Source organism: Protobothrops mucrosquamatus, unplaced genomic scaffold (genome assembly GCF_001527695.2).
Source record: "Protobothrops mucrosquamatus isolate PMUCROS unplaced genomic scaffold, P.Mucros_1.0 scaffold384, whole genome shotgun sequence".
Taxonomy (NCBI): domain Eukaryota; kingdom Metazoa; phylum Chordata; class Lepidosauria; order Squamata; family Viperidae; genus Protobothrops; species Protobothrops mucrosquamatus.
This window is the reverse complement of record NW_015386716.1, coordinates 216,740-242,048: the sequence shown is the minus strand read 5'-3', so window position 1 is coordinate 242,048 and position 25,309 is coordinate 216,740. Positions and strand designations below refer to the sequence as shown.

Genomic DNA, 25,309 nt, shown 5'->3' with positions numbered 1-25,309 from the left:
CTGAGACAAAAGACCCTCTCAGGGTCAAATGTGTGATCTCGTCACCTTGAGGAGACATTTGAATTGTTTTGCAACACAAAGCCTTGCTGAGCAACTCAAAGACAGCTCAGAGGCATCTCCCTGTTGAATTCCTTTTCATCAGCAAAAGGTGTAACAGCTTTTATGTAGATATACTGCCAGAACAAAAGTCTATTCTGGGAGATGTTATGAAAGATGGTTCACCCTCAGGAGAATTCTCATTTTTGGAATGTATGTGTGTCTATGTGTGTGTGTGGGGGGGTGTTATCCATTAAGATAAGCTACCCAGTCCTTGGCCAGTTCCATTAGAAGGTATGCATCTGCAGGCACAACCTGATTTTCTGCTTCTTTCTCCCCTTCAGTGGAGGAACCCTCCAGGCAAGGGATGACATAGATACAGAGCCAGTTTTTCAAGGATGTTTTAATTTGAATTCTTAACCTGAAAAATGGGCTGGATTCAGCAATATACTTTCTTCCCAATGCCTTTTACAATTACAAAGAGCACAAACACATATCCTTACACACTACAGCTTTCAAAGCAAATTGCCCACATCTTTGATGTCTGGCCTTTCCCCACCCATCCGCACAAAAGGAATCAGCTCCATGCAAGTAACAGTCTCCTCTAAACTGCTTCTTCAAAGCATTTTGAAGAAGCAAACAGTAGCCTCCAAATGATTAAGGCTGCAAGACTCCTCTTCCTCAAATCATTTTTTTAAAAAATGAAAGAAGGAAGGAGGTTTGTGCCCTCTTTCATCTTCTCTCCCATTTTCAAAAAGTTGAATATTTAATAGGCATTCCACATAGGGCTTACATACATCGGGAATGTATTTGTGAATGGAATACCTCTCATTTTAATAGTATACATCTCTCTGAAACAGATACAGCCGTCACTGTAGAACCATTGTGTTTATGACAAGAAAAATCTTGCTTTTTTTTCTTTCTTTCATACTTATAATGAATCTCTTCCAATACAGCCTCACAAACCAGCAATTATCTTTCTGTGGCAGCTTCTCAGTGCTTTCCCCCTCTGACTAATATTATATAAAAGCAAATTAGACTGCTTTTTACTGCAATCATCGGTTATCAGAGTAGGATTCATGATTCCTCCCCACTCTCCTCCCCCCCCCAAAAAAAAAATAAAGGGGGAGAACCCCTGATCACTGAGCAGTTCTTCCACTTTCTCAGGCCTGAAGCTGATCACTAGCTGGTCCAAAACTTAAAATGAGAAGGAAAAAAAATGACTAAAAAGTCTATTAAATGGCTATGCATATAAAGGAAAGCATGTATTATTCCGCACTCTAGCCTTGTGCCGAATGGTGTCTTAAGTATGCATGTTTCTCCTTAATGGCAGAGTAATAATGAAATAAATATTATTTCTAGCTGGAAAAATCCATTTTCATAATGAATAATTTATTTCAATTCAGCTATGGAAATGAATGCAGATTTGTTGAGAGGGTTGGAAGGAGTCTAGAGGGCAACTCAGATTAACTCAATTACAGGCTAGATAAGCATCATTTAAGGGGGAGGGAATCAGAATTTTTCCAGCCTTTGTTTCTGTCCAGTACTGGTTTCATGTGTTTGTGTTGTGTGTACAGTATGTGTGTGTCCTATGGATTTATATAAGAAGTACAATTTGAAAATCCCTTATATTTACCTGTCATCATAGTTATATTTCATCATAAGGTGTCTTGCAAAACTATCTTCCAACTCAGAAATGTTTCATTCATTTCACTTATTATTTATTTATTAAATTTCTGTGCCACCCATCTCCCCTGCAAGGTGACTATGGACAGCATGAAATTCATTTTCATAAGCATGGAAGGTAAGCCTAACATCTTTAGCTACATTTTTTTTTTGTCTTACGTTTCTCAAATATTATGTGTGAACAATCCTCTCTGTCCAGATACAGTATTTCCAGCTTTGGGGAAATGTCCATAGTGCATTACTTATTTATTAAGAATATAATCCTGTTACCCTGGAATTGTGTGTCACAAGCCTTTGGATTTTCCTCTTCAACTTATGAGAAAATCCATTACCCCCTTTTCGTTCCCCCACATCAGACAAGGTCTGTCTTTTACAACAGTAGACACCAGTACTGATGGCCAAATTTCCCTCTGTCCCCTGTTATACTAAAAATAATCAAGACATTATGATCTTGAGTTTCTTTCTCACCTCCTCCCCCTCTGTTTCACTAATGTTTCTTACATCCCTTCTACATATACTCCTTTATATTCTTCATGTATTTCTCTAGTACTCAGAATTGTCAGTGGGTAAGGTCATTTCAACTACATAAGCAGAAACATGCAAGAACTTGAATTAGAAATAAAGACGAGTAAACCAACAGGAAATCATTAGATTTTTAATTCTATGGCTGGGCAGCAAAAAATTATTGGAAGCTTCTTCTTTCATATGTCACACAAAATAAAGGATGTAATTATGCTTTAGAATAATTTTCATAATCTTTATTCTCTTGTCTTTTTTATCTGAGATAAATATCTATTTGTTTAAACACTTCAAATGAAGTTTGAAAGACATGTATGTTGTATGACATTTAAATAAAACAACCTGTTTTCTAAGGTCTGCATTTCTAAAGTCTTCTGATCCCATGGAGATAATGGGATAACCCTATTCTACCATGTGAAGAGCTATAATTTGCAAGTGGAATGATATATTATGGAGATTTTAAAAAATTATAACACTGTTATAACAATGTCAATAAGGGGCATGTACTCAATGCATTAAAGCTTCTATCTATTATCTGTCTGTCCGTCCGTCCGTCCGTCCGTCCGTCCGTCCGTCCGTCCGTCCGTCCGTCCGTCCGTCCGTCTATCTATCTATCTATCTATCTATCTATCTATCTATCTATCTATCTATCTATCTATCTATCTATCTATCTATCTATCTATCTATCTATCTATGGTGTCTATCTATGGTATCTGTCTATAGTATCTGTCTATGGTATCCATCTACAGTATCTGTCTGTCTGTCTGTCTGTCTGTCTGCCTGCCTGCCTGCCTGCCTGCCTGCCTGCCTGCCTGCCTGCCTGCCTGCCTGCCTACCTACCTACCTACCTACCTACCTACCTACCTATCTATCTATCTATCTATCTATCTATCTATCTATCTATCTATCTATCTATCTATCTATCTATCTATCTATCTATCTATCTATCTATCAGTTCAAGGCAGCAACATATGTAATGCTTCTGCCTGCTATTATTCTTCACAAGAATAACCCTGTGAGATGGGTTGGGGTAAAGCCACACAGCCACCTTTCATGCCTAAGGGAGGCCTAGAAGTCTCAATTTCCTGGTTCCTAAGCCAGAAACATTGATCTCATCCAAAGTGGTCAAGTGCTAATAATTTTTTCTGAGTCTCTTCACAGAGGCTCAGTTGCCTGGATGCTGTGTGCATGTTGCATTCCCAAGCAGTCAGGAACTCTGATGTTATTACAGTGAAGCAAACAGTGCCAGTTGCATGAGCCATTCCCACTTTAAAAAGTAGAAGGAGGTGGAAGAAGTGGCTGGCAGAATGTGAATGTCTTCTTACTTGATCTCCTTGGCACCACTCATACCTTTGCATAATTCACCATTCCCATGCTGTTATGGGATTGCATCTCGAAGAAACACCTTATAAATAAAGTTTTGCCATGCAGCAGCTTTCTCCAACCTGTTGCCCTTGAGATGTGTTGGACTATAATTCTCAGAGTTGCTGGTCAATATACTTTTTTGGATATGCTGCCTTGAGATTCTGGGAATAAACATCCAGCTCACCTAGGGAGCTGCCAGATTCGAGACATACACTAAGGGGGACTTAAAGGTAAATTGGAAAAAAAACATGCTAACTTTAGGCTTTTGAAATTAGAGCAATGAAGTAAAAAAATAATGGTTCATTAAGGGTAATTTCTCCTTTGAATTCCAATTTGTTTCAAAAAAGGAAGTCCATCAAAGTTTTTGACAAAGGCAATCCTTGTCTGATGATCTTTGCAAATAATGTGTCCCAGAAGACAGAGCAATGTAACATATCATTTCAAAGCCTGGCTTGCCTTTGCAGACAATAGAGAATCAGAAGTTTCATTTTTGAAAGGCTCCATATGGAACTCTAAAGACAGTCCATTTTTGAAAAAAGAAAAGAAAAGAAATATTGAACCAGATGGTAGATTAAAGGACTGATGATTACAAGAAAGAAAGAAAAACAAAGCAAAGTTTGCTGAGAAAGACAAAAGTACCTAAGATCAAGTGTCATTATTTCTACAGATTATGAGGAACTTAGTCTGAAAGTTTGCAGCTGTTGTTTGAAAGTAAAGCCTTTAAAATGCCCATATGTATTTGTTTCACTACAGAAGATACTTGGAAATGATAAAGCAGGCAATTGAAGAAATAATTGCTTCTAGAGTAGACCCTACCAAAGAGTCTAATCTTACTCTTATAAATCTGAATGTATTTGTCTCACCTTTCAGATAGGCCCACTAAAATACAAATATTTCACTAAGAAGCAATTCTAAGCATGCTTATTTTGATGTAAGCTTTGGTATAAGCTTTGTTTAAAATGGTGTGAATACAGATATTTTAGATAAAGTTTTGTTGTGTTCACTGCAGTGAATCTATATAAAATACACAAAACAATTTGCTTCTCTTTATTGCAAGAAGACATGTTCTAGTACCTTTTCACTAGGGAAATCTTTTGTGGTATAAAATATGCATTATCCCCAACACCACAACACTACTACTCAAAAAGGAACAAACCACTCTACATTTTTCCACTTGTAATTGCAAAAATGTAAATAGAGAGAGACATAGGAACACAATTTTGGTCTAGTACGTGCATATGTATGTGTGAATATACACACATAGCTAGGTGGTAGTATACTTAGCTACTTTGGCAAATCTTAAAAAAATCAAATAGGACCTAGCTAATATTCAAATAGGACAATATTATTTAGGAAATACCAAAGGTACAAATTGGAGTAGAAAGTTAAAAAAAAAACCCTTGTTTTGGAAGAAGACAATGATAAACCATTTCTGAATCGTTGCCAAAAAGTCACCAGGAATTCATCATACACATCATCACACACAAACACACACCTTTATTATATTTAATTTCCATCTTTGATCAAGAAAGCTCAACATGGTACATACCACAATAACCCTGACTGGCACAAGTTAGATTGGGTCTTTTATAACTCTGCAGATATAAGGATAAGTCATATACTATAACTTTCATGGAATCATCAAATATATTCAACTGACAACTATCAAGAAAGAAGAAATTATATGAACCAGCACATTATGTGAATTTACCACAATATGAGTCAATGTGGAAGTTGTGTCTATGGCTTTGATCCTATCATAAATCATTTCTGTGGTGTCATGGTCTCCATCTCTCTCTCTTCCACACAGCAGAAAAACCTCATTTGCTAAATTATTCTTTTGAGCAGCAGGTTTAAAGATGTGGATCTAACATATCATAAAAGTAATATATTCCAGTGTATCATCAGGAATTGATAATATTGTGGAGCAAAATTCAAATATCCATACTGAATTTAAAGCTAAACATAATCCGTCAACACAATCCTTATCATTTTCTGTATTATTATTATTATTATTAGGGTTGGTCACAGTCAGCCAAATGTTTAGACTGGAGTTGGCATTTTTACCCACCTATCAAATCCTTCCCAAGAAGGTGGGATGGATAGATGTTGTTTGATGGTTAAAGGATGAAAGCTTTAAAGTAAAGCTGCCTTTTGCGATTGACCGATAGTGATTTTGTCAGTGCCGATGGTGTTCAAGTAGTGCTCCAGTTGCTTTGGGATTGCACTCAAGATGCCTAGCACTATCTTTGCTGCTGCTGCTTCTTCTTCTTCTTCTTCTTCTTCTTCTTCTTCTTCTTCTTCTTCTTCTTCTTCTTCTTCTTCTTCTTCTTCTTCTTCTTCTTCTTCTTCTTCTTCTTCTTCTTCTTCTTCTTCTTCTTCTTCTTCTTCTTCTTCTTCTTCTTCTTCTTCTTCTTCTTCTTCTTCTTCTTCTTCTTCTTCTTCTTCTNCTCCTCCTCCTCCTCCTCCTCCTCCTCCTCCTCCTCCTCCTCCTCCTCCTCCTTCTATTATCCTTAACATTGTATTCTACAGGATCTATAGTTGCAGATCAGGCAATGGCCCTGGAAGAAAGTAATTATCGTGGATCATGTGACTCCTGAATATCAAAGAGGAACATGCTTCTTCCAGGAATGCTGATTAATTGAGATAGCTGATGCATAGTAAGACTGAAAGTCTTCTGACACACAAGACTTATTCCCACTTGTAATTGTAATGTTGCAAAGAAACATCAGCACTTTCAACCCATTTCCTCATTCTGATGCTTCAGTTTTTGTGAAAATGTAAGTGTTTAAGCTGTCTCTGTTGAAACAGAGCTGCTTGCAAATGAATATGGCCTCTTTAAAGATATGCTAATGAGCAAGAGAACCTCAGTAAAATTAAAATAAGTAGTTTCTTTTGAATATAGGTCTGACTTGAATAAGAAAATTAATGTTTGCATTGCGTTATGAACATGCAAATCACTATGTAAGTACTGTTTTAATTATAATTGCTATTAATGATAACAAAATTCCAATGAGTTATAGTGCACCCTATAATTAGATTTTTGAAATAATTAAGTTTCTTCCAATTTGAGTGTCATCCAGGTTATATATAATACATAAAAGAGGCTGATCAGGTAATTAAAAATGTTTCATAAAACCACTGATAGACTTTGCATTATAGCAATCTCCACATTGGCTTAAAATTAAATGGTGCTGGTTTTTTTTCTTTCTTAATTCTACATCACTACACTGTGATTAATGCCTGCATTATAAAAATCATAAACATCTCACAAATTTTGGTAGAACAATTATTTTGAAGAAAGCTTCTATGAAAGTAATTAGCAATTTACTTCAGAGAAAGATCTCCGAAAGATGAGAACGAACTGAAACTGCTCATGGAACTTTGCTGATTTTTTTTTCCAATGATTTTTTAAAAATTACCGTCGCTGTACAGCATTGAAAGGAGAATGAACTTTTTTTTTACTTTCTCCTACAACTGATTCTTTTTAAAAAATACATATTATTTCAAACTATAAGTAGTCCTCGAATTACAACCACAATTGAGCCCTGTTACTAAGCGAGACAGTTTTTAAATGATTTTTGCCCCATCTTACAACCTTTCTTGCCAAACCTGTTAAGTGAATTACTGCAGCTGTTAAGTTAGTAACACGGTTGTAAAGTGAATCTGGCTTCCCCATCGCCTTTGCTTGTCAGAGGGCCGCAAAAGGAATCACATGACCCCGGGACACTGCAACCATCATAAATACATGCCAGTTGCCAAGCAGTCGAATTTTGATCACGTGACTATGGGGATGTTAAAAGATGGTCATAAGGCTAAAAGATGGTCATAAATCACTTTTTTTCAATGCTGTTGTAACTTCAACTGGTCACTAAGTGAACTGATGTAAGTCAAGGACTGCCTGTAGTTTATGAGGAAATATTTGAATTTAGGTGACCCAAAACAGACAGACTGAAATTCTTAGCTGCCTAAGAAAAGACAAGAGGGGGCATACTGATTCCTTCTATATCCCGAAGATCTTACGGAGAATTTGAATTTCCTTTAGCACAGTATGGGAGTTTAGCACTGGAAGTCGAAAAGTCAGTCAATAAAAATTTCCTGCCAGCTTTTTTGGCAGGTGAGCTGAAGAGAAAGAACCGTTTGTTGTGGAGCTGTAATTCATGATCTGTCACAGAGATATTTCCAGTTTTATTTATGCTAGGAGCAGGGGAATTGATGGCCCTCCTGAAGTTGCTATAAATCAAAACCAAAAGAATGGGCTTAAATGAAAGGGAAGTGGGTTTTGGTTGAATATCAAGAAAAACTAACTAATGGTAATAATGGTTCAACTGCGCCACAGATTGTTTCAGGAAATGCTGGATTTCTGTGGGCTGGACGGCCATCTCTTTCGAAGGGAAGGCACAGTAGGAGTTTCCTGCAGTGGACGGTAGTGAGACTTGGTGATTGGCTAATCTTGATATTCTGTTCACTCTCTGATTGGCCCCTGCTGGCTGGGAATGCTGGGGATTGTGATTTCAGCACAGAAATGAAGATAGTTTAGGCTCAAGCTGTCTCAGTAAATAGAAAATGGCAAATCAGTTTACAGAAATGACATTTGACGTTCCCCGCTTCTTTGGCTGCTTTAAAACGGCTGTTTAAAGGAAGTCTGGATTTTGATTAAAATAGATTATTGCCAGTGAATTACTCATGAAAGATTGGTATAATTATTGCAATGCAGTGTTAATTTTTTTGAATATAAATTGATTTCATAGGTTGATAATAGATTCTTCTTCTTCCATGCCTAGATCAAATTTTAAACTGCCAGAATAAAGCCGTCTTCTTGGCTTTGTCGTTGGCCAAAAATAAGTCATTATTGGTACCTATTTCTAGTAGTAGCCGACATACCAGCAGATGGGCCAGATTCTGTGTTTCCCCCACATTCACGTAGTGTGTTGTTATCCGCTAAGAGCCTCCATTTGAGCATATTAATTATAGCTTTAGGCACTCCAACTCTCAACCTATTTAGGGACCTCCAAGTAATATAAGGGAAGTCAGATCCTTCAGCCATATCCTCCTTTAATGTTATTCCTTGCTCCAGTGCTTTTTTTGTCATAGAATGCACTGGAACAGAGTTCCGGCACCTTTCTTTGACAGATTTTTCCAAGTTTTAAAAGTAACTTTTGAAAATTTGATGTTTGATCCACGTGGACTTGAATCGCCCTGTCGAGTATAATAGGTCAGTGGCAAAATCGTTAAAACGGTGCATGCAGGCTGCTTTTGTGTCGAGTCCGATGCATGCGTATTTCATCCGCGCTGGTTGTGATGGCACTGCTCGGCTTGTGATTGGTTGTGTGATCACGTGCTGAGTGCTTACTGTGGGCGGCAACCATTATGTTTCATTACACAACTGACATGTGTGAGTGTGTGTACAGTGATTGACTATGTGTGAAAGGTAAATAATTTCTTTACTTTAAAAAATGTTTATTTTGTATTGAAAATCTTTTTTTAATTTTTAGTTTAAAATTTACTTTGAACATTTGCCTTAAATACAATAAATTAAATATATGTTAAGAACTGAATATATAATTTTTTAAATAAAAGATTAACAAGATGTGAGTTCCGGCACCTTTTTTCTTACAAAAAAAGCACTACCTTGCTCGATGGTCTCATTCCTCCATTTTTAAATTCTATTTTGTTCTTGAGTAACCTCAAAAATGTTTGTTCCTGCCATCTGTTCCTATATCTGAGTCGGTGGGCATGGGGCATCTCTCCTTTCAGAGGATATCAAGGATCATTCCCTTGCTTAGTTCTCTCGGCATCTGCTGCTACTTCTCTCCTGATCTTAGGTGGGGCAATGCCCAGTGAGAGGATATATTTTCTCAATTGGTGTAGATTTGAGACAACCTTTCACTAAGCTTCATTGACGGCAATATCAACTTGTTTCACATGTCCAGATGCGCACTACACTGGAGCAGCATACCGGTAGTCCTTGGCTTAAGACCACAATTGAGCCCAAAATTTCTGTTGTTAAGTGAGATCTTTGTTAAATGAATTTGCCCCATTTTACGACTTTTCTTGACATAGTTGTTAAGTGAATCATTGCAGTTGTTAAGTTAGTAACACAGTTGTTAAGTGAATCTGGCTTCCCCATTGACTTTGCTTGTCAGAAGGTCGCAAAAGGTGATCATAGGACCTGGGGACACTGCAACCGTCATAAATATAAACTAGTTGCGAAACATCTGAATTTTGATCACATGATCATAGGGATACTGCAAAGGTTGTAACTGTGAAACAGGGTCATAAGTCACTTATGCTGTGCTGCTGTAACTTTGAACAGTCACTAAACGAACTGTTGTAAGTCGAGGACTACCTGTACTCTGCTGCAGAGATACGCAAGGCCAAAGCTGATGTGCGCAACGTTGAGCTCCCCATGTGTAGTAGATAGATAGATAGATAGATAGATAGATAGATAGACAGACAGACAGACAGACAGACAGACAGGCATGTGCTACTGATATTTTGTTGGATATGTCACTACATTCATGTTTTGTTTAACTGTAAATATGTTGGGGGTAACAAACATTTATAAGAGAAAGGTGTTTTTATATATTAAGCAATTTGTACATATATCTATTAGTTGGTAATATAAATCTAAGTGGTATGCTAATGCTGATATGCTTTTAATTTACTTGTGAATGGTTTTGAAAATAATTTGGAAAGTGATAAACAGGTCCACATATTATTAAGGAAAGATTAAGCTCCTCCTTACCACTTTGCATATCTATAGAATCAGCCAACTAGATGATCTAGAGAGAAATTCCTTGGAATAGCTGTACTTCTGGGAAATGAGGAAGAATGAAGCTACTGCTTTACAGCAGCCTCCAAGCAGAGAGCAGATTAGTCCCTTCCCTAACATTATTCGGGAGAATGTTAAAAAATGAACTATTTTAGAGATTATTCTATTGAGTTTATGGACTGTGCCATCTTTCATTTATATTTTTTTCCTTATTTTGTTTTATTGTATCATTAAATTGTACACAGTTTTTGAGATTTACAGTGAATGCTTTAATTATTTTTTTTTATATTGTCTAGGCAGTCAAGAGTCGTTACAATGAGGTAGGATAGCTATGAGATGAATAAATAAAATATAGTTGATTTGGGACTGCAGAGAAATGATATTTCTGGATCCTATTTTCTCGGTCAGGATTTCTCTGCACTTCAAAAAAAGGAAATATTTTCTAATATTTATCCCTTTTTTCTCTTTATTTTCTAGTTTAATTTTGTGGGCAAACTCCTTGGTCCAAGAGGAAATTCCTTGAAAAGGTTACAAGAGGAAACGGGTGCAAAAATGTCTATCCTTGGTAAAGGTTCGATGAGAGACAAAGCCAAGGTATTGTACCCAAGTCTTAATTTCCAATCTTATCAAACGAAGATGAAAACAGTTCAAAATATTATTCTTGGAAGATTATACCTTTTAAAATAAAATCAGTATAGAAATTTTGACCACCACCTGCTGTGGTTAGTGGGCTACACTGAGACCAGAGAAATGAAGGGTTTGTGTGTCTATGGAGATTCTCAGTCATCCAGGCAAGGTCCTTTTTCACGAGGCAACTGGACTTTCTTGTTTTCCTTTGAAGATGTTTTGCTTCTCACCCAAGAAGCTTCTTCAGTTCTGACTGGACCATTCCCCACCATCCAGTCAGAGCTGAAGAAGCTTCTTGGATGAGAAGCGAAACGTCTTCAAAGAAAAAACAAGAAAGTCCAGTTGCCTCATGAAAAAGGACCTTTGGGAGAAGGGTTTGTGTGTTCATCTGCCGTTGACACTCATTAGGTGCCGTGGTGCCTTCATTATGCCTCATTTTAACCCAACTTACAGGATGGATTGCAGTGAAGATAAAATGGAAGGGACCCCAAAATATGCACAGTTGCAATTAAACAATGCCTTTGTGCTGCATACCTGTACTATTATTATTAGTGCACAACAGCAAGGTGTATAAGATCTTACTGGGTTTGCAGGTATGCTTTTAGAATTCCTATTAGTTGAAAAAAAATATAGGTAAAAGGTAAAGCTTTCCACTGTCCAGTTACGTCCAACTCTAGGGGCAGTGCTCATCTCCATTTCCTAGCTGAGGAACCACTGTTATCCAAAGACACTTGTGTGCCCAGAATGCACACAAGGCACACAGAATGCTGTTACCTTCCCACTATTTATCTACTTGCAATTGCATGTTTTCAAACTGGAACTGAATTAAAATTTCTTGAAATTTGTAGCAGAAGATTTTCTGCAGGTTCGGTTGCATCAAGGTACTTCAAAATAGTCAGAAGCATGAATTACAGGTAGTCCTTGACTTATTTAACAAGATTTTTGTTTTAACAATGGTGTTCCCATAATCACATGATCAAAAAGCTTGGCAACTGGAATGTGTTTACGACAACTGCAGGGTTGTCCCAGGATTATGTGAGTGCCACATGGAACATTCTCAGGGGGGTTTCCTACACACAACGTCAATGGATTTGCTTAACAACCACATGGTTTCCTTAACAATAGAACAAAAAAGGTCATAACATTAGGCACAACTCACTTAACAACCACATTGCTTAGTGACAGAGGCTCTGGTCCCAATTGTGGTTTTAAGTTGAGGACTATCTGTACAACATCTCGTCTCAATTAAGTTTAGAGCAATGCAATATCTGTCTGTCTATCTAGGATAGCTATCTGTCTGTCTATCTATCTATCTCCCTCTCTCTAAATTACTCAATGTAGTTTCCAAATCAATAAATTAGTTACTTAATTCTGCCCTCAAGATTACAATTACAATAACACAAAAGGAAAAATGATGATGTGGAGGAAAGAGAAGTAAACAAATTCATTATAGGGTTCTTAGTTCATATAAATATCTTGGCTTCCCCCTTTATGGAAGGAGAAAAGGTGGTAGAAGTAGCTTCTCAAGAAGAATAATGTTGTCCTTCCTTTACTCCTGTCTTTCTGCCCCAGCCCAGTTACTTACCCTGGGCTTTTCCACTTATTCCTTCCATTATATTGCTATTCAATTGTGGATTTTATTCAAGGTGATGGCAACATATCTTAATGCAGAACCATTAATATTTATTTATTAAGTTTACTCACTCGTTTGGATTGTTACATACCAGGCTCAGCATGTTTATCTCTTCCACTCAATTATTACTGACATTGTAGTGGTTTCTTTCTATCTTTCTGTCAACCTTGTCATTTATCTCAGCAGTTAAAACATCATCATAACAGATATAACAATTGCCTTAAGAGACAGGGAGAAAAGTGAATCATTAACTTCTTCCTGCTGCAGCCTGATCCAGAATTTCCATTTTATTCAAAACGAAGGTCTCTGTGTTTCTGAGCCTATGTGGATATATAGTATATGTGTGTTTATGTTTGTGTTTGTACGCATTGAGGCATGTATTAACATAATGAGACATCCTGTGTAGTATTATTACTGAAAGTGGATAGATGTTTGCAAATTCACCCAGCCAACACTTACAAAGTAAGGACTGCTTTGTAAAAAGGCAAATAAAGTAAACTAGTCACCTGCAGTTACAGCTGCTATGGAATGGCTAGCAATTTGGTGGTGTAGTGAGTAAGTACTGGCCAATTATATGAGAAATGAGTTTGTGTCATTTGCTTCCCTGTTCTTTGACTGAAACACAGCTATTTAGGATAGTAAAAATACTGTCCTATTGTCCGCACAGGCAAGAAAACATATTGGGCCAGCCCCCAAAATGTGAAGTTAATATTGGTCCTAGCATATATATCCAAAGCTAAATGATGACTATTTGAACTATTGTTGCTGAATAAGTCATAGTGAGTAGATATATACATAGCAGCTAGCCATGATGATTGGTTCACATACCACATTAAGCCATAATGGGATGTGTGTGTTTTTTGGTTTAGTGTGATATTTTCATAGAAGCAGTGAATAAAACACGGTTTATTTTTAGTAAGTGCAAGTTTACTAAACCCAATTGTGGCTTACTGTAATTTGCTACAATACCCTGGTTTCTTTTCAAGTCAAATATATCTTTTTCCTGTAAAGTACTATAAAAATATATGATTTGTTGGTAATTTCTTTTCTTATTCTGGCTTGATTTTGTGTCCTCGAGTTCATAGACGATATACAAAGCACAAGGTGCTAGGTACAAAAGCAGAGCTAAAAAGGAAGGGAAGAAACATTGTCCAAGCAAGTAATGATTTTGTTAATCATCTGGAGGACTGATGATGATTGTTTAACAATTCATAGTAAAAAGAACCAACTTCAAATAAAATAAAAATGGGGAGTGTGGTGTAGAAGTTAGGGCATGGAATTAGAACTGGGGAGATCTAAATTCAACTTCCATTCAACAGTAAATTTGGCCCAGTTGTTGCTCTCCAAATTACCAGGGATATAATTGGAAGAGGGAAGAGACATAAACACTTCCCTGAGTCCCTGATAAAATGGGCAATACAATTGTAAAGAATAATTGATAGATGAAGTACAGGTAATCCTCAACTTACGACCACAATTGAGCCCAAAATTTTCATTTCCAGTGAGTTTTGCCCCATTTTACCACTTTTCTTTCCACAGTTGATAAGTGAATCACATCAGTTGTTAAATTAGTAACACAGTTGTTAAATGTATCTGGCTTCCTTATTGACTTTGCTTGTCAGACAGCTGCAAAAAGTGATCACAAGACCCCAGGAAACTATCATAAATATGAACCAGTTACCATGCATCCAAATTTTGGTAATGCAACAGTCGTAAGGGTAAAGAATGATCATAAGTCACTTTTTTCAGTGCCATTGTAACTTCAAGCGGTCACTAAGCAAACGGTTGTAATTCAAGGACGATCTTTATCTGGGTAGATGATGTTTGAGTACAATCCATTGGAAAATTATTTGACTTTTAAAGCAAAAACTACATTGTAAGCAGGTTGTGTGTAAAATCTGAGCTATAGTGTTATACAAAGTTCAGGATCCATCTCCAGCTGACTTGTGCAAATCACACATTGGTTCTTTACAAGAAAATAAAATGGCAGTTCCAAACTTAGCATTTTTACAGATCGCCAAGTGTCACTCTAGAGACTTTTGAAATGAGTGAAGCTGCAGAGAAGCCTTACCAAAAAGAAGAGATCCATCCACCTGCGTTCACCATCTGATTTATTCATGAAAAGCACATCATATAATTCAACTCAAGACTCATATTAAGGGCCAGCCTTCCCATTAGATAAAGAGAAGTCAGCATATTTTCTGTCCCACATTTGATCAGCAAATTATTAGGTATGCTGTTCTTACAGTTTTACTAAAACAATGAACAAAGAGGATGATGCTTGGGTTTTCTCTCCATGCAGCACAGTAACATGGGTGACCTTGGATGCTAGGCTGCTTGACTTGAAGGATAAGAGTGTCCCATTTGCTGTTCTGTCACAAGCAATGGGAAGCCTTGAACTGACCCTGTTGTCTGTTACTGCAAAGGGTATCCAGAGAGTTCAGCATGGAACAGAAAGGGATTGCTTTTAGAAAAAACATAAAAAGGATGGACATTTGGAGGGAAATGCAAAATGTCTCTTTCCCTTAGCCTAAACTAGCAACATGGCAATCGATGTATAAATGTTGATGCCTTTCTAAATAATGTAATTCAAACATTTTAGGGACTAAATTGCAGAGTTTGTTCATGAATTCACTGCAGTTTGTTTAACATGATGGAACCATGCCCGGTGGAACAGGAGAGAATTGTACCCTTTGTAAAACAGCAGCCAGTATCAACATGAGTCCTCGGACAGACTGAAATAATAGGCACTTCCATCTTGTCTCTTGTGCTGTATGACACTTGTCATTTCTAGACCAGAATAGCCTTACAAAACTCTCGCAAACTTCTTCTTTGGTAGTTAAATGTCCTGTGACTAAATAGCTCTTCTTCCCACTCTTCTTTCTTCTCTACCTGCATCTTGCTTCCTTATCTCCTTACAAAAGGATTTCAAGCAGTCTGGAAGAACACTGATGAAAGGAAGCAATTGAAACCATAAACACAAGTGAAATTTGATTACAATTGGAATTATATATAGCCATCGTTGCTTAGGAAACACTTGTGTGATGAATAGTGTTTTCCAAGGTTGCAATCACTCGCAATAATATTTGCAACTGTGTTTTGCAAGGTAACACCTTAGGTTAGTAATTATGTGGCATTCAATATACACATGTATATGCAAATAAATAATTGTTTTAATCAACTCAAATAAATGATATTATTCTTGCCCATCAAATACTAGCTGCGACTGACAGTTATACTTCTCTATATTTTGTTACATAGTTGCGCTTAAACAGGAAGTGCTTTGATAGAGAACTGTGATCTGGAAATTAAAAATAATTTATCTATTAAGTGACATGGATCAGTGGGTATGAAGAAGATGAAAGAATATAGAAAATGTGATTGGAACATTCAGGACCCAAGATAGAATGAGAGTGGTACCTGGGTAGCAAAAGATTTATTTGTTTTGAATAGGTCAGGGGTGTCAAACTGCCGGCCCGCAGGCCAGATGCATCATAGCGAAACCGTGCCTACCCCATTGCCGGCAATGGCAAAAAAGTCACAATACGTCGCGACACGTCAGGTGACATTGCCAACCCTGGAATAGGTGGTTGAAACATAAGTCTATTCCTGCATACATGTGACAAAGTTTGACTATAAATCCCAGAGTATGACTGTTTCTGATGAAAGACAGAAATTATTACCAAAGATTGAAGAGAGATTTTCAATGTGAGACTGGCCATATTTGGTGGTATCAAAAGAAGATCTTAAAAGAACTGAAAATAATTAGAATAAAAGGAAAAGTATAGGAAGAAAAAGCAAAGGATGTACAATAAAAAGTATTAGGAGATGGACACCACAAAATTATTGATCAGTGGAATTAAAATGAATGCTACAAATGCCGATGTAAAAAAATAGATGATGTTAAATAGTGGTAAGGTGGTAGAATTTGATGGTTTTCATAACCAGTTTGTCTAGTGGTTAAAGCACTGGGCTAGAAAGTGGGAGATGGTGAGTTCAAGTCCTGCTTTAGCATGAAAGCTGGCTGGGTGACTTTGGGCCAGTCACTCTCTCACAGCCCAACTCATCTACAGGGCTATTTCCTCCTATTTTCAGAAAAATAGGAGAGAACAAAATATGTTGGATATGCTCGTCACCTTATACAGGCAGCATACAGATAAATAAATAATGTCAGTTTCTCATGAAAGTTCAGATTAAACTTGAGTTTCCTCCTGAGTATGTTCCAAATGAATCTTCCAGCTTTAACGTGAGGGAAAAACCTGACAAGTAAAACAGGAAGCAGGTCTCTCTGAAGATACTAAGGGAACAAGATCTTCAGAATTTCAGTTCAAAATATAAAGCAAATAATATAGGTTAAAACCCTAAGATTCATATTAACATCATAATTTTGATAATGGAAATCTAGCAATTTGACCATCGCATAAGAACTTTAATGTGTTATCAACCTGTACAAAATACTTTCCTATTAATAATAGGAGAATCTCCACAAATATATATCAGTCTTGGAATAATATTCATTTTGATGCCAATGTACATACCTGAGAACCATCTAATTAGTGCAGTCTTAAACTGTATCAGTGTGTAAATCTCATGATCACATAAAACAATGCTCTTAAATAGCACCCAGATTTCATATAAATTGATCACAAGGATTACTAATTAGTGTACCACAACATCTTTGGCAAGCGTGCCAAGTAACTTCCATGACACTAAAATCCAAAATTTGAAGTCAACTTCAAGCCCACCTATTATCATGTTCAACATTTTTTATAAAATATTGGCATTTATGTATGAGTTAGTTTACTTTACAGTCTAGCCCTTTTCCTTCTTAACAAATGTAAATTGTTGCGCCCAAAGCACATCTGCAGTGAAGATAATATTATAGAAAGGCAATATGAAAAAACAAATGGTGCCCAGTTACATTGTGGACACAGTTTTTATTACAGCTAATTGAATTAAAGGTATAAAGTAAGTGAAACTTCAAAGAAACTTGTTAATAACTAAGATTCCTTCAATTTCACTTGAAGCTGGAAGACTCCAGTTCCTTTAATAGTTGCAAAACCAAAATCATTTTACATAGGAAGACCAAATTCTTGTCTTCTCTTACATTTGCCCTCTATACTCACCAAATTCTGAATGTGTCTGAAGAATGGCTTAATTAAAGCTACACCAGAAATTTAAATAAACTAAAATAAAGTAATGCAAATGGAGGGAGTCTGAAATATAGAAAGAGAAATATGAATAAACAGTTGACATTTTACGGTCCTGGTTGGCTAGGAGCTCTCTGAGAAACATTAGTCTTTCTTCTCTTGAAATGCCATCCCCATCTCCATTTCTGCAGAATCATAATTTATAGTCCAGAATATCTCATTTATCTGCCCTGAACTCCACAAACATTTACTTCTGATATTGCAGTGTTTTGTCTTATTACTGTTGTTTTCCAACTTTTTCATATAGATGAATGGAGAAAAGGCCATTTCAAATTATTTGGAGCAATTATGTTAAAGCTTCCTCTGTGCTGCGTTTATCTGTACTCCTGAGAACCATGATAAATACTTTTAATATGCCTTAATAGGTTAGTGTTACAAGAAATTTTTGCACTTGCCACTACAGAGACTGCATTACATTAAATTACAGTGCAGACAATTAAATAGAATAATAATATAAAAAAAAACCCTTCAAACTCCGAGTAACAGCAATTTCAAGTCCTCTGCTATTCAGATTCTTGATCAACATAATAGAGAAGCTGTGAGTGGAATTTAGATATGTAACCCAGATATGTGTTTGTAATATCTCCATGAGGGATTAATGTTCTCTCGCCTTATTCACAGACATTGATTAGCCTCTAAATTATTTTTCTTATTGATTGCCATTGTACAGTAAAATCCCTTCTTCATATATCTAACCAGGATCAATAAATCTTTATAGTTAGAACTTCATTTTGGCCCAGTTATGTTACAATCAGCAGTAATTTGTCATTGTTCAGTAACAGTTTTAAAGAAAGTGTGTTGCTTCATCTTGTAGTCATTTCTAACTAAGGGAAAAAAATTAGCTTCCTTGCAGTTAATTGTGTATATTCTCAGACATGAGCATATTTCTCAGGAAAACTTTGTGTGACTTATCATTTCATTTCTGAAGATACAGGGACAATTGAGGTGTGCCACATTAATGCAATCTTTAAAAGCTATTAACATAATTTCATGTACTTTTTTAATGATTAATTTCTCATCCACAATATAATGAGCAATAACCGGGCAATGTTGGTAATTCTCTTGTCCACTTTTTGATTAACTGATTATGTGCCTTCAAGTCGTGCAAATCGCATACAGATAGCCCTCGACTTATGACCACAATAAGCCCAAAATTTCCATTGCTAAGCAGGACAGTTGTTAAGTGAGTTGCACCCCATTTTACGATCTTTTTTGCCACAGTTGTTAAGAGAATCACTGCGGCTATTAAGTGAATCATTCAGTCATTAAGCAAACATGGCTTCCCCCATTAACTTTGCTTGTCAGAAGCCAGATGGGAAGGTTACAAATGGTGATCATATGATCCTGGGACAGTTCAACTGTCATGAATACATGCCAGTTGCCAAGCGCCCAAATTTTGATCACATGAACATGGGGATGCTGCAACGTTGTGTGGAAACCAGTCATAAATCGCTTTTTCAATGCCTTTGTAACTTCAAACAGTCACTAAATGAATGTTTGTCATTCAAGAGCTACCTCTAGTTGGATTTAATTAAAAAACTAGCTATAGTTAGATTTTCTCCATGATACTCTAACATAATCCTTCAGGTCTTCCAACATTGTACGCAGTGCCTATTTTCAAAAGCAGTCACTGCATTCCAGAAGATCCCAGTTCATATTTCCTGATTTTTGAACCCTTTTAATAATCAAATTTACTTTATTCAACAGAACTAGTCCATAAGCTGAGAGCACCTTGTCTCAAATCTTTTATATCCTTCTCTTCTCTCTTAATCACATCCAGTAGTTGGTTTAATATGCTGTCCCCCAATCCAAGAGGCATTATAAAATATAGTATAGGTAGTCCTCGACTTACAATTATTCATTTAATGATTATTCAAAGTTTACAACATCACTGGAAAAAGTGAGTTATTATCATTTTTCACACGTATGACCACTGCAGCATCCCCCTGGTCATGTGACCAAAATTCGGATGCTTGGCAACTGGCATGTATTTATGATGATTGCAGTGTCTTGGGGTCATGTGATCCTCTTTTGTGACCGTCTGACAGGCAAAGTCAAAGGGGAAGCCAGATTCACTTCAGAACTGCAATGAGTTGCTTAACAACAACAAACACTTATGGCAAGAAAGGTCGTAAAATAGAGCAAAACTCATTTAACAACTGTCTTGCTTAGCAATGGGAATTTTGGGTTCAGCTGTGATCATAAGTTGAGGACTACCTGTAGAGTAGTTTTTTTCTGTTATGTAGCTAATCTCAATTCTGCCTTATTAACAAGCCAACTGAATAGTGTTCTCCTAATAGCTTATTGCCAGGCACATTAAGGTTTAGCAATTAGTGAATTTCCTTCAGTAGTGATTAAAAATCCACCAGTTTCTCTCTCTTATGTGAGATCTGGCTGTGGTCCTAGGAAGAAGTACTTTCTGATGTATGGTTAGAGCAGTGGAACTAATCATCTAACAGACATGATGATGGAGTGAGGGAAGGAGGATCCCAGTAAGGCCTTGGTCATTGGAAGTGACTGATCCATGGGGTGGGGGGAGGAGACAGGCTGTAACCTCCATCTTCCCAATCTTTGGACTGGGCCTGGGAAGATCCCAGTAAAGCAAGAGAGGATCTCCTCATGCAACCAGCCAATATGCTGCATTCTCATAGGATGCCAAGACCTCTGCTTGGGTAGTTAAGATACCTGAGTTCAGCCACAATGCAAGAAAATCTGGTTCTATACATTTATGTATATCCCCACATTTAATTTCTGAGCCTCTTTCTCTTCCTGTTTTGTGACAGTCTTACATCTCATTTCTCATGAGTTTATATAATGGTCAAGTCGCACTCTCTTCTTGTAAACTTAAGCCTCACATAAAATACCACGTTCCGCACAAGGAACATAGATATTGACTTCCATTGCTTAAGCCAATTGAGGAATTTACAAAATACGGAGGAGAACAAGTCAGGAAGAATCACAGAATTCTTTGTAAGGCTTTTAATGATTGTTATTGTTTTCAATGTTTCCTTAATGGTTTTGTTGTTATGTTTTTGGTTGTTTTGTTGGGTTATTTTGTCATTTTAAACTTTAAACTTTAGAGTCATGTACATGGGATGGGCAGCTATATAAATTTACCAAATAAATAAATAAAAAGATAAATAAATTATTAAAAAACTGTTTTGATTATTGACAGTGGAGAATTGTACATCATGCCCCTAACTCCATGTCCATGATGGTATAAGCATGTTGGCTGGGGAATTCTGGGAACTGAAGTCCACAAGTCTTAAAGATGCCATGCTTGGAGACCCCTGGTATAAAGACTACTGCCTTGGGCAGGGAGTTGGACTAAAAGACCTCCAAGGTCCCTTCCAGCCTTATGCTTCTATGATTTCGGTTATGTAAAACCTTCCAAGCAGTGGCCTATAGGAGAAAGGGCCAACAATAGAACAATAATATTCCATGTTCTTCTTACATATTCAAAGTAGCATTATTATTCATAGCATAATTTGATTCACAAACATTATTATAGAATAGAACATTCTCTGAATTTAAATAGTGGTTCTTTTTAACATTGTGAAACTTACTCTCTGTCACATTGCAAAATACCCAAGTTAGAGAGCTGACTTTGGCAGATGAGTAGAAAATTGCATGTTTCTGCAGTTTTGGTTGCTGATTTCTACCATGGCTCCTCAAAGAAAATGAAAGCAAATGTATTTCGTGTATGGAAATGAAAGAAAAATAGCACTAGCTGACAGTAGAAGGGCTATTGGGACTGAAGAGCAAACTTTGTATTCTGTTTTCATGGAGCCTACCTATGAAAGGCCTTTGGTTTTGGAGTAATAGTTGTATTAAACACTACTAGAATATCTGACATCTGATATCCAAAGAAAGGTAATTCTGAATTTATAGAAATGCCACCCAAAAAGAATGATTAGACAGAAAGTTGTAAACTTGAACAAAAATCTTATGTGGAATTTTCCAGTTTTCTGTAGTTTCCTTTTCCTGTCAACTAAAATTGCTCTCACACTGAAACCAACCCTGGCAATTTTCCCCCCACAAACAAATATTAGGGAAAAATTAAATGAGTGATATTGAATTGATCAATATTGTTTAAAATTAATTTTATAGATATACATGCATCATGTGTATAAACAACCCTCTTGTATACATATGTACGCACAAAAATATATTGCAAGAGAGAGAGATTATAGAAATGTGTAAGCATAATAAGCATAAACCTCTGTGTCCTTACTCTAGCATAATTTCTTTTGAGTCCAGGGGCTCTTACTCTCAGCTGAATATGTAAGCTGCTACTATGGTGAAAATGGATTTGCTTAACACAGCCTATTTTAGGGAAGAGGTCTTTTTGCAACTGAGCTATTTTTTCTTTCCATTTGCAAAAACTAAATGGATTAGTAGAGGTTTTCTGATGAGCAGCAAACATTAGCGACCCTACACATGATTTGTAATAAATCCTATTGAGCTGTATAGCTCTCAACCATGGGATTTTTAGTCCTATTCAGTCTCAACCTCCTGGCATTCTCCATGTTTGCAGATGGGCATTTATAACACCTGTATCTGTAGACCTGATTTACCAACCAATTTTCCTTTATGTGAAAAGTTTCCAGAGGTGGGGTATATTTAATCCAGTTTTGCTCACCGTGATATGAAAAAGATATCGAGACTCTTTCTAGAGTACAGAGAAAAGCCACAAAGTTGATTAAGGGACTAGAGGATAAAACATATGAAGAACAGTTGCAGGAATTGTGTAATAAAAAGAAGGACTAGGCCAGGGTGACGTGATAGCAGTCTTTCAATATCTAAGGGGCTGCCACAAAGAAGAGAGGGTCAACCTATTTTTCAAAGCACCAGAAGGCAAGACAAGAAGCAGAGGATGGAAACTAATCAAGGAGAGAACAAACCTAGAACTAAGGAGAAATGTCCTGACAGTGAGAACAGTTAATCAGTGGAACAGTTTGCCTCCAGAAATTGTGGATACTCCATCACTGGAGGCTTTTAAAAAGAGACTGGACAACCATTTGTCTGAAATAATATAAGGTCTCCTGCTTGACCAAGGTCCCTTCCAACTCTGTTATTCTGGTATATCGATTGTAAGCATTCACTTTCTGCCTGTGGAAGGGCAAAGCTAGAAATCTCCCTCCCATCTTGAAATGACAATTATGGTTGCTTTTCTCTCTCTGTTTCAGCCACTTGTTTTCATGATTTGTACTTTTCCTTATTTCTAATACCAGCTTCCTTTGTTATCTTATCTTGCGTATTATGATTACGTTAAAAAACTTTAGGATTAATTCCTCCTTCCTCAATTCACAGTTATTTAGCTAAGGGGAAAAAAACTTGTCTTCTTTCTGGGAAATACAGCAGAAATACAGAAAATCATTGGATGGCCTACCTCTAAAATAGACCCCGTCTGTCCTCTGAGGTCGTCTAATCATCACATGGAATCCATTCCACCTTTTGAAATGCAGCTCAGGGTAAGCAAAACTATTCTTAAATCCCACAACAATTTGCAGCACTATCAATACTTACTTCAGTACACCTTCAGCCAAAACACTTAAGGTTGGACTATTTTTAACAGTTCTTAGTGACAGTTTAAAAAAAAAATCCTAAGATTTTTTTTCCTATTCGTAATGTTAATGTAATACACATTATTACATTGGAATGATATGGAGCTTATCAAGCAGAATAGTATGGCTCTCAAAGATACGGAATATACATATATAGATAGGGTATATATGTGTATATGTGAGTGTGTATGGTTTCATACTTTCATGCATAATGAAAGGCTAATCAGAAATAATAGTCCAGTCATGGGACTCATCACATCAGATCTTAATATATCAAACATATTTTCTTTTGAATACTAAAATTTCAGGCTCACATGGTTTATTTTTTATACTTTGAGACAGTGAATCCCATAGGTATAATGCATCAATATTCATTTCTGATTATTTTTTTTCACTAAGTAGCTTAAGAATTCTAATTAGGGCACCAATCCCATTTCCTTCTACCGAGCACAAGCCTTTAAAGCAAAATCCTCACATTAGAGCTTTTGTCAACATACATTTTCACCATTCTTTCTGATTTGCAACCCATTTCATGCTACCTTCCATTATCCAAATAACCCAGATCAGGGTTTCAAAAATCAAATCTCCCAAACCTATTTGCATTGCCATTTATTAATTTTCAGTATCTTTCTCTTCCTGGCTTTCTGTGCAATGGAAAAAAGAAAGGACTAATTGTGAGTGAATTATTGACCGTGAATTTAGTCAGCTGTTCCTTGACATGCTGATTCCTGTTCCTTGCAGATAACAGGTTTCAGGAAGCTGAGAGATGTGATCAACACTTGTTTCATTCCATATAGTAGTGAATCATTTACTTCTGTGATACTTCTCTTTGTCTTCTTGTAACTTTCAATTGAATTTCCTTCACTTTTCAGTTTTGAATTATAAATGGAAAAAATCCAGACATTGACCAAGATCACCATGAATCTAAGTTTCATTGCATATGCAAATTTAGGATTTTGAAAACTTCAAACAGAGTAGTATCAAAAATCCCAGTAAAACTACATCTTAATTTCATTCGAATGAACTAATTGCTACCAAGGTGTTTATTTAGGACTGAATTTTGATAAATTATGTCGGTGTAACTAACAGTACAAGAATAAATTTCTCTTATGAAGGAGACATTAATGTTAGACATAACATTAATTTTCACTTAATAAGTGCTGAATATAACTAAATTATTTACAACAAGCTTGCGAGACAGTCATATTTCAAGCTTCAAGATTTTAAAATATAACCCAAAATATGAAATAGCAGATTACTTACAAATGAAAACAAATATACATGTCCCAGGATAATTTGCAGGATCCAATGTGGGTCGTCACAAGGACCAGAAGTTTAGTGTTCCAACTTTCAGATTTGTGTTGGAGCCTGTCTACCCTGAGGATGGGCTCCAGAACTAGTCCGAAAGCTCGGAAAACTAAACCTCTGGTCCCAGTGATGACTTAACATTGGATCCTAAAGTAGATTACTTAAGAAATGCTATGCAATATTTAATACCTTTCTTAGACTATATTTCTCTCATAAATTAGATTGGGTCATCTCTCTTCTTATCTCTTTACATCAAGATATAGCATCTGAAAAGATTGTATCTTCAGAAGATATAAATGATTATACTTCACTGCACAGTCAGCCAGAGGTTTAGGCTGGATTTGACATTTTTATCCACTTATCGTCCCAAGGACCTGGGATAAGCAATACTATTATTTAATAAGGTTAAAATATGGTCACAGAATATAAGATGTTCCGAGTAAAGCTATTATTACTACTATTATTATTAGAAGTTCTACAGATAAATATAATTGAGACTTTTTAAAACATCAACTGATTCTATTATCTTGAAAACTGATCATGTAGAACACATTTATTGTATTATAACATTATAATATTTCTT

The 25,309-nt window shown here is 36.4% G+C and overlaps 1 protein-coding gene across 1 annotated transcript in view; it reads left to right on the top strand.

Moving 5' to 3' along the window:
• Window positions 1–25,309, top strand: part of KHDRBS2 (KH RNA binding domain containing, signal transduction associated 2) — a 368,904-nt gene that overhangs the window by 139,648 nt on the left and 203,947 nt on the right. Inside the window, exon 3 of the mRNA XM_015815904.1 lies at window positions 10,859–10,975. Coding sequence (XP_015671390.1) covers window positions 10,859–10,975 — 117 coding nt within the window. The remainder of the gene's footprint in view (window positions 1–10,858; window positions 10,976–25,309) is intronic.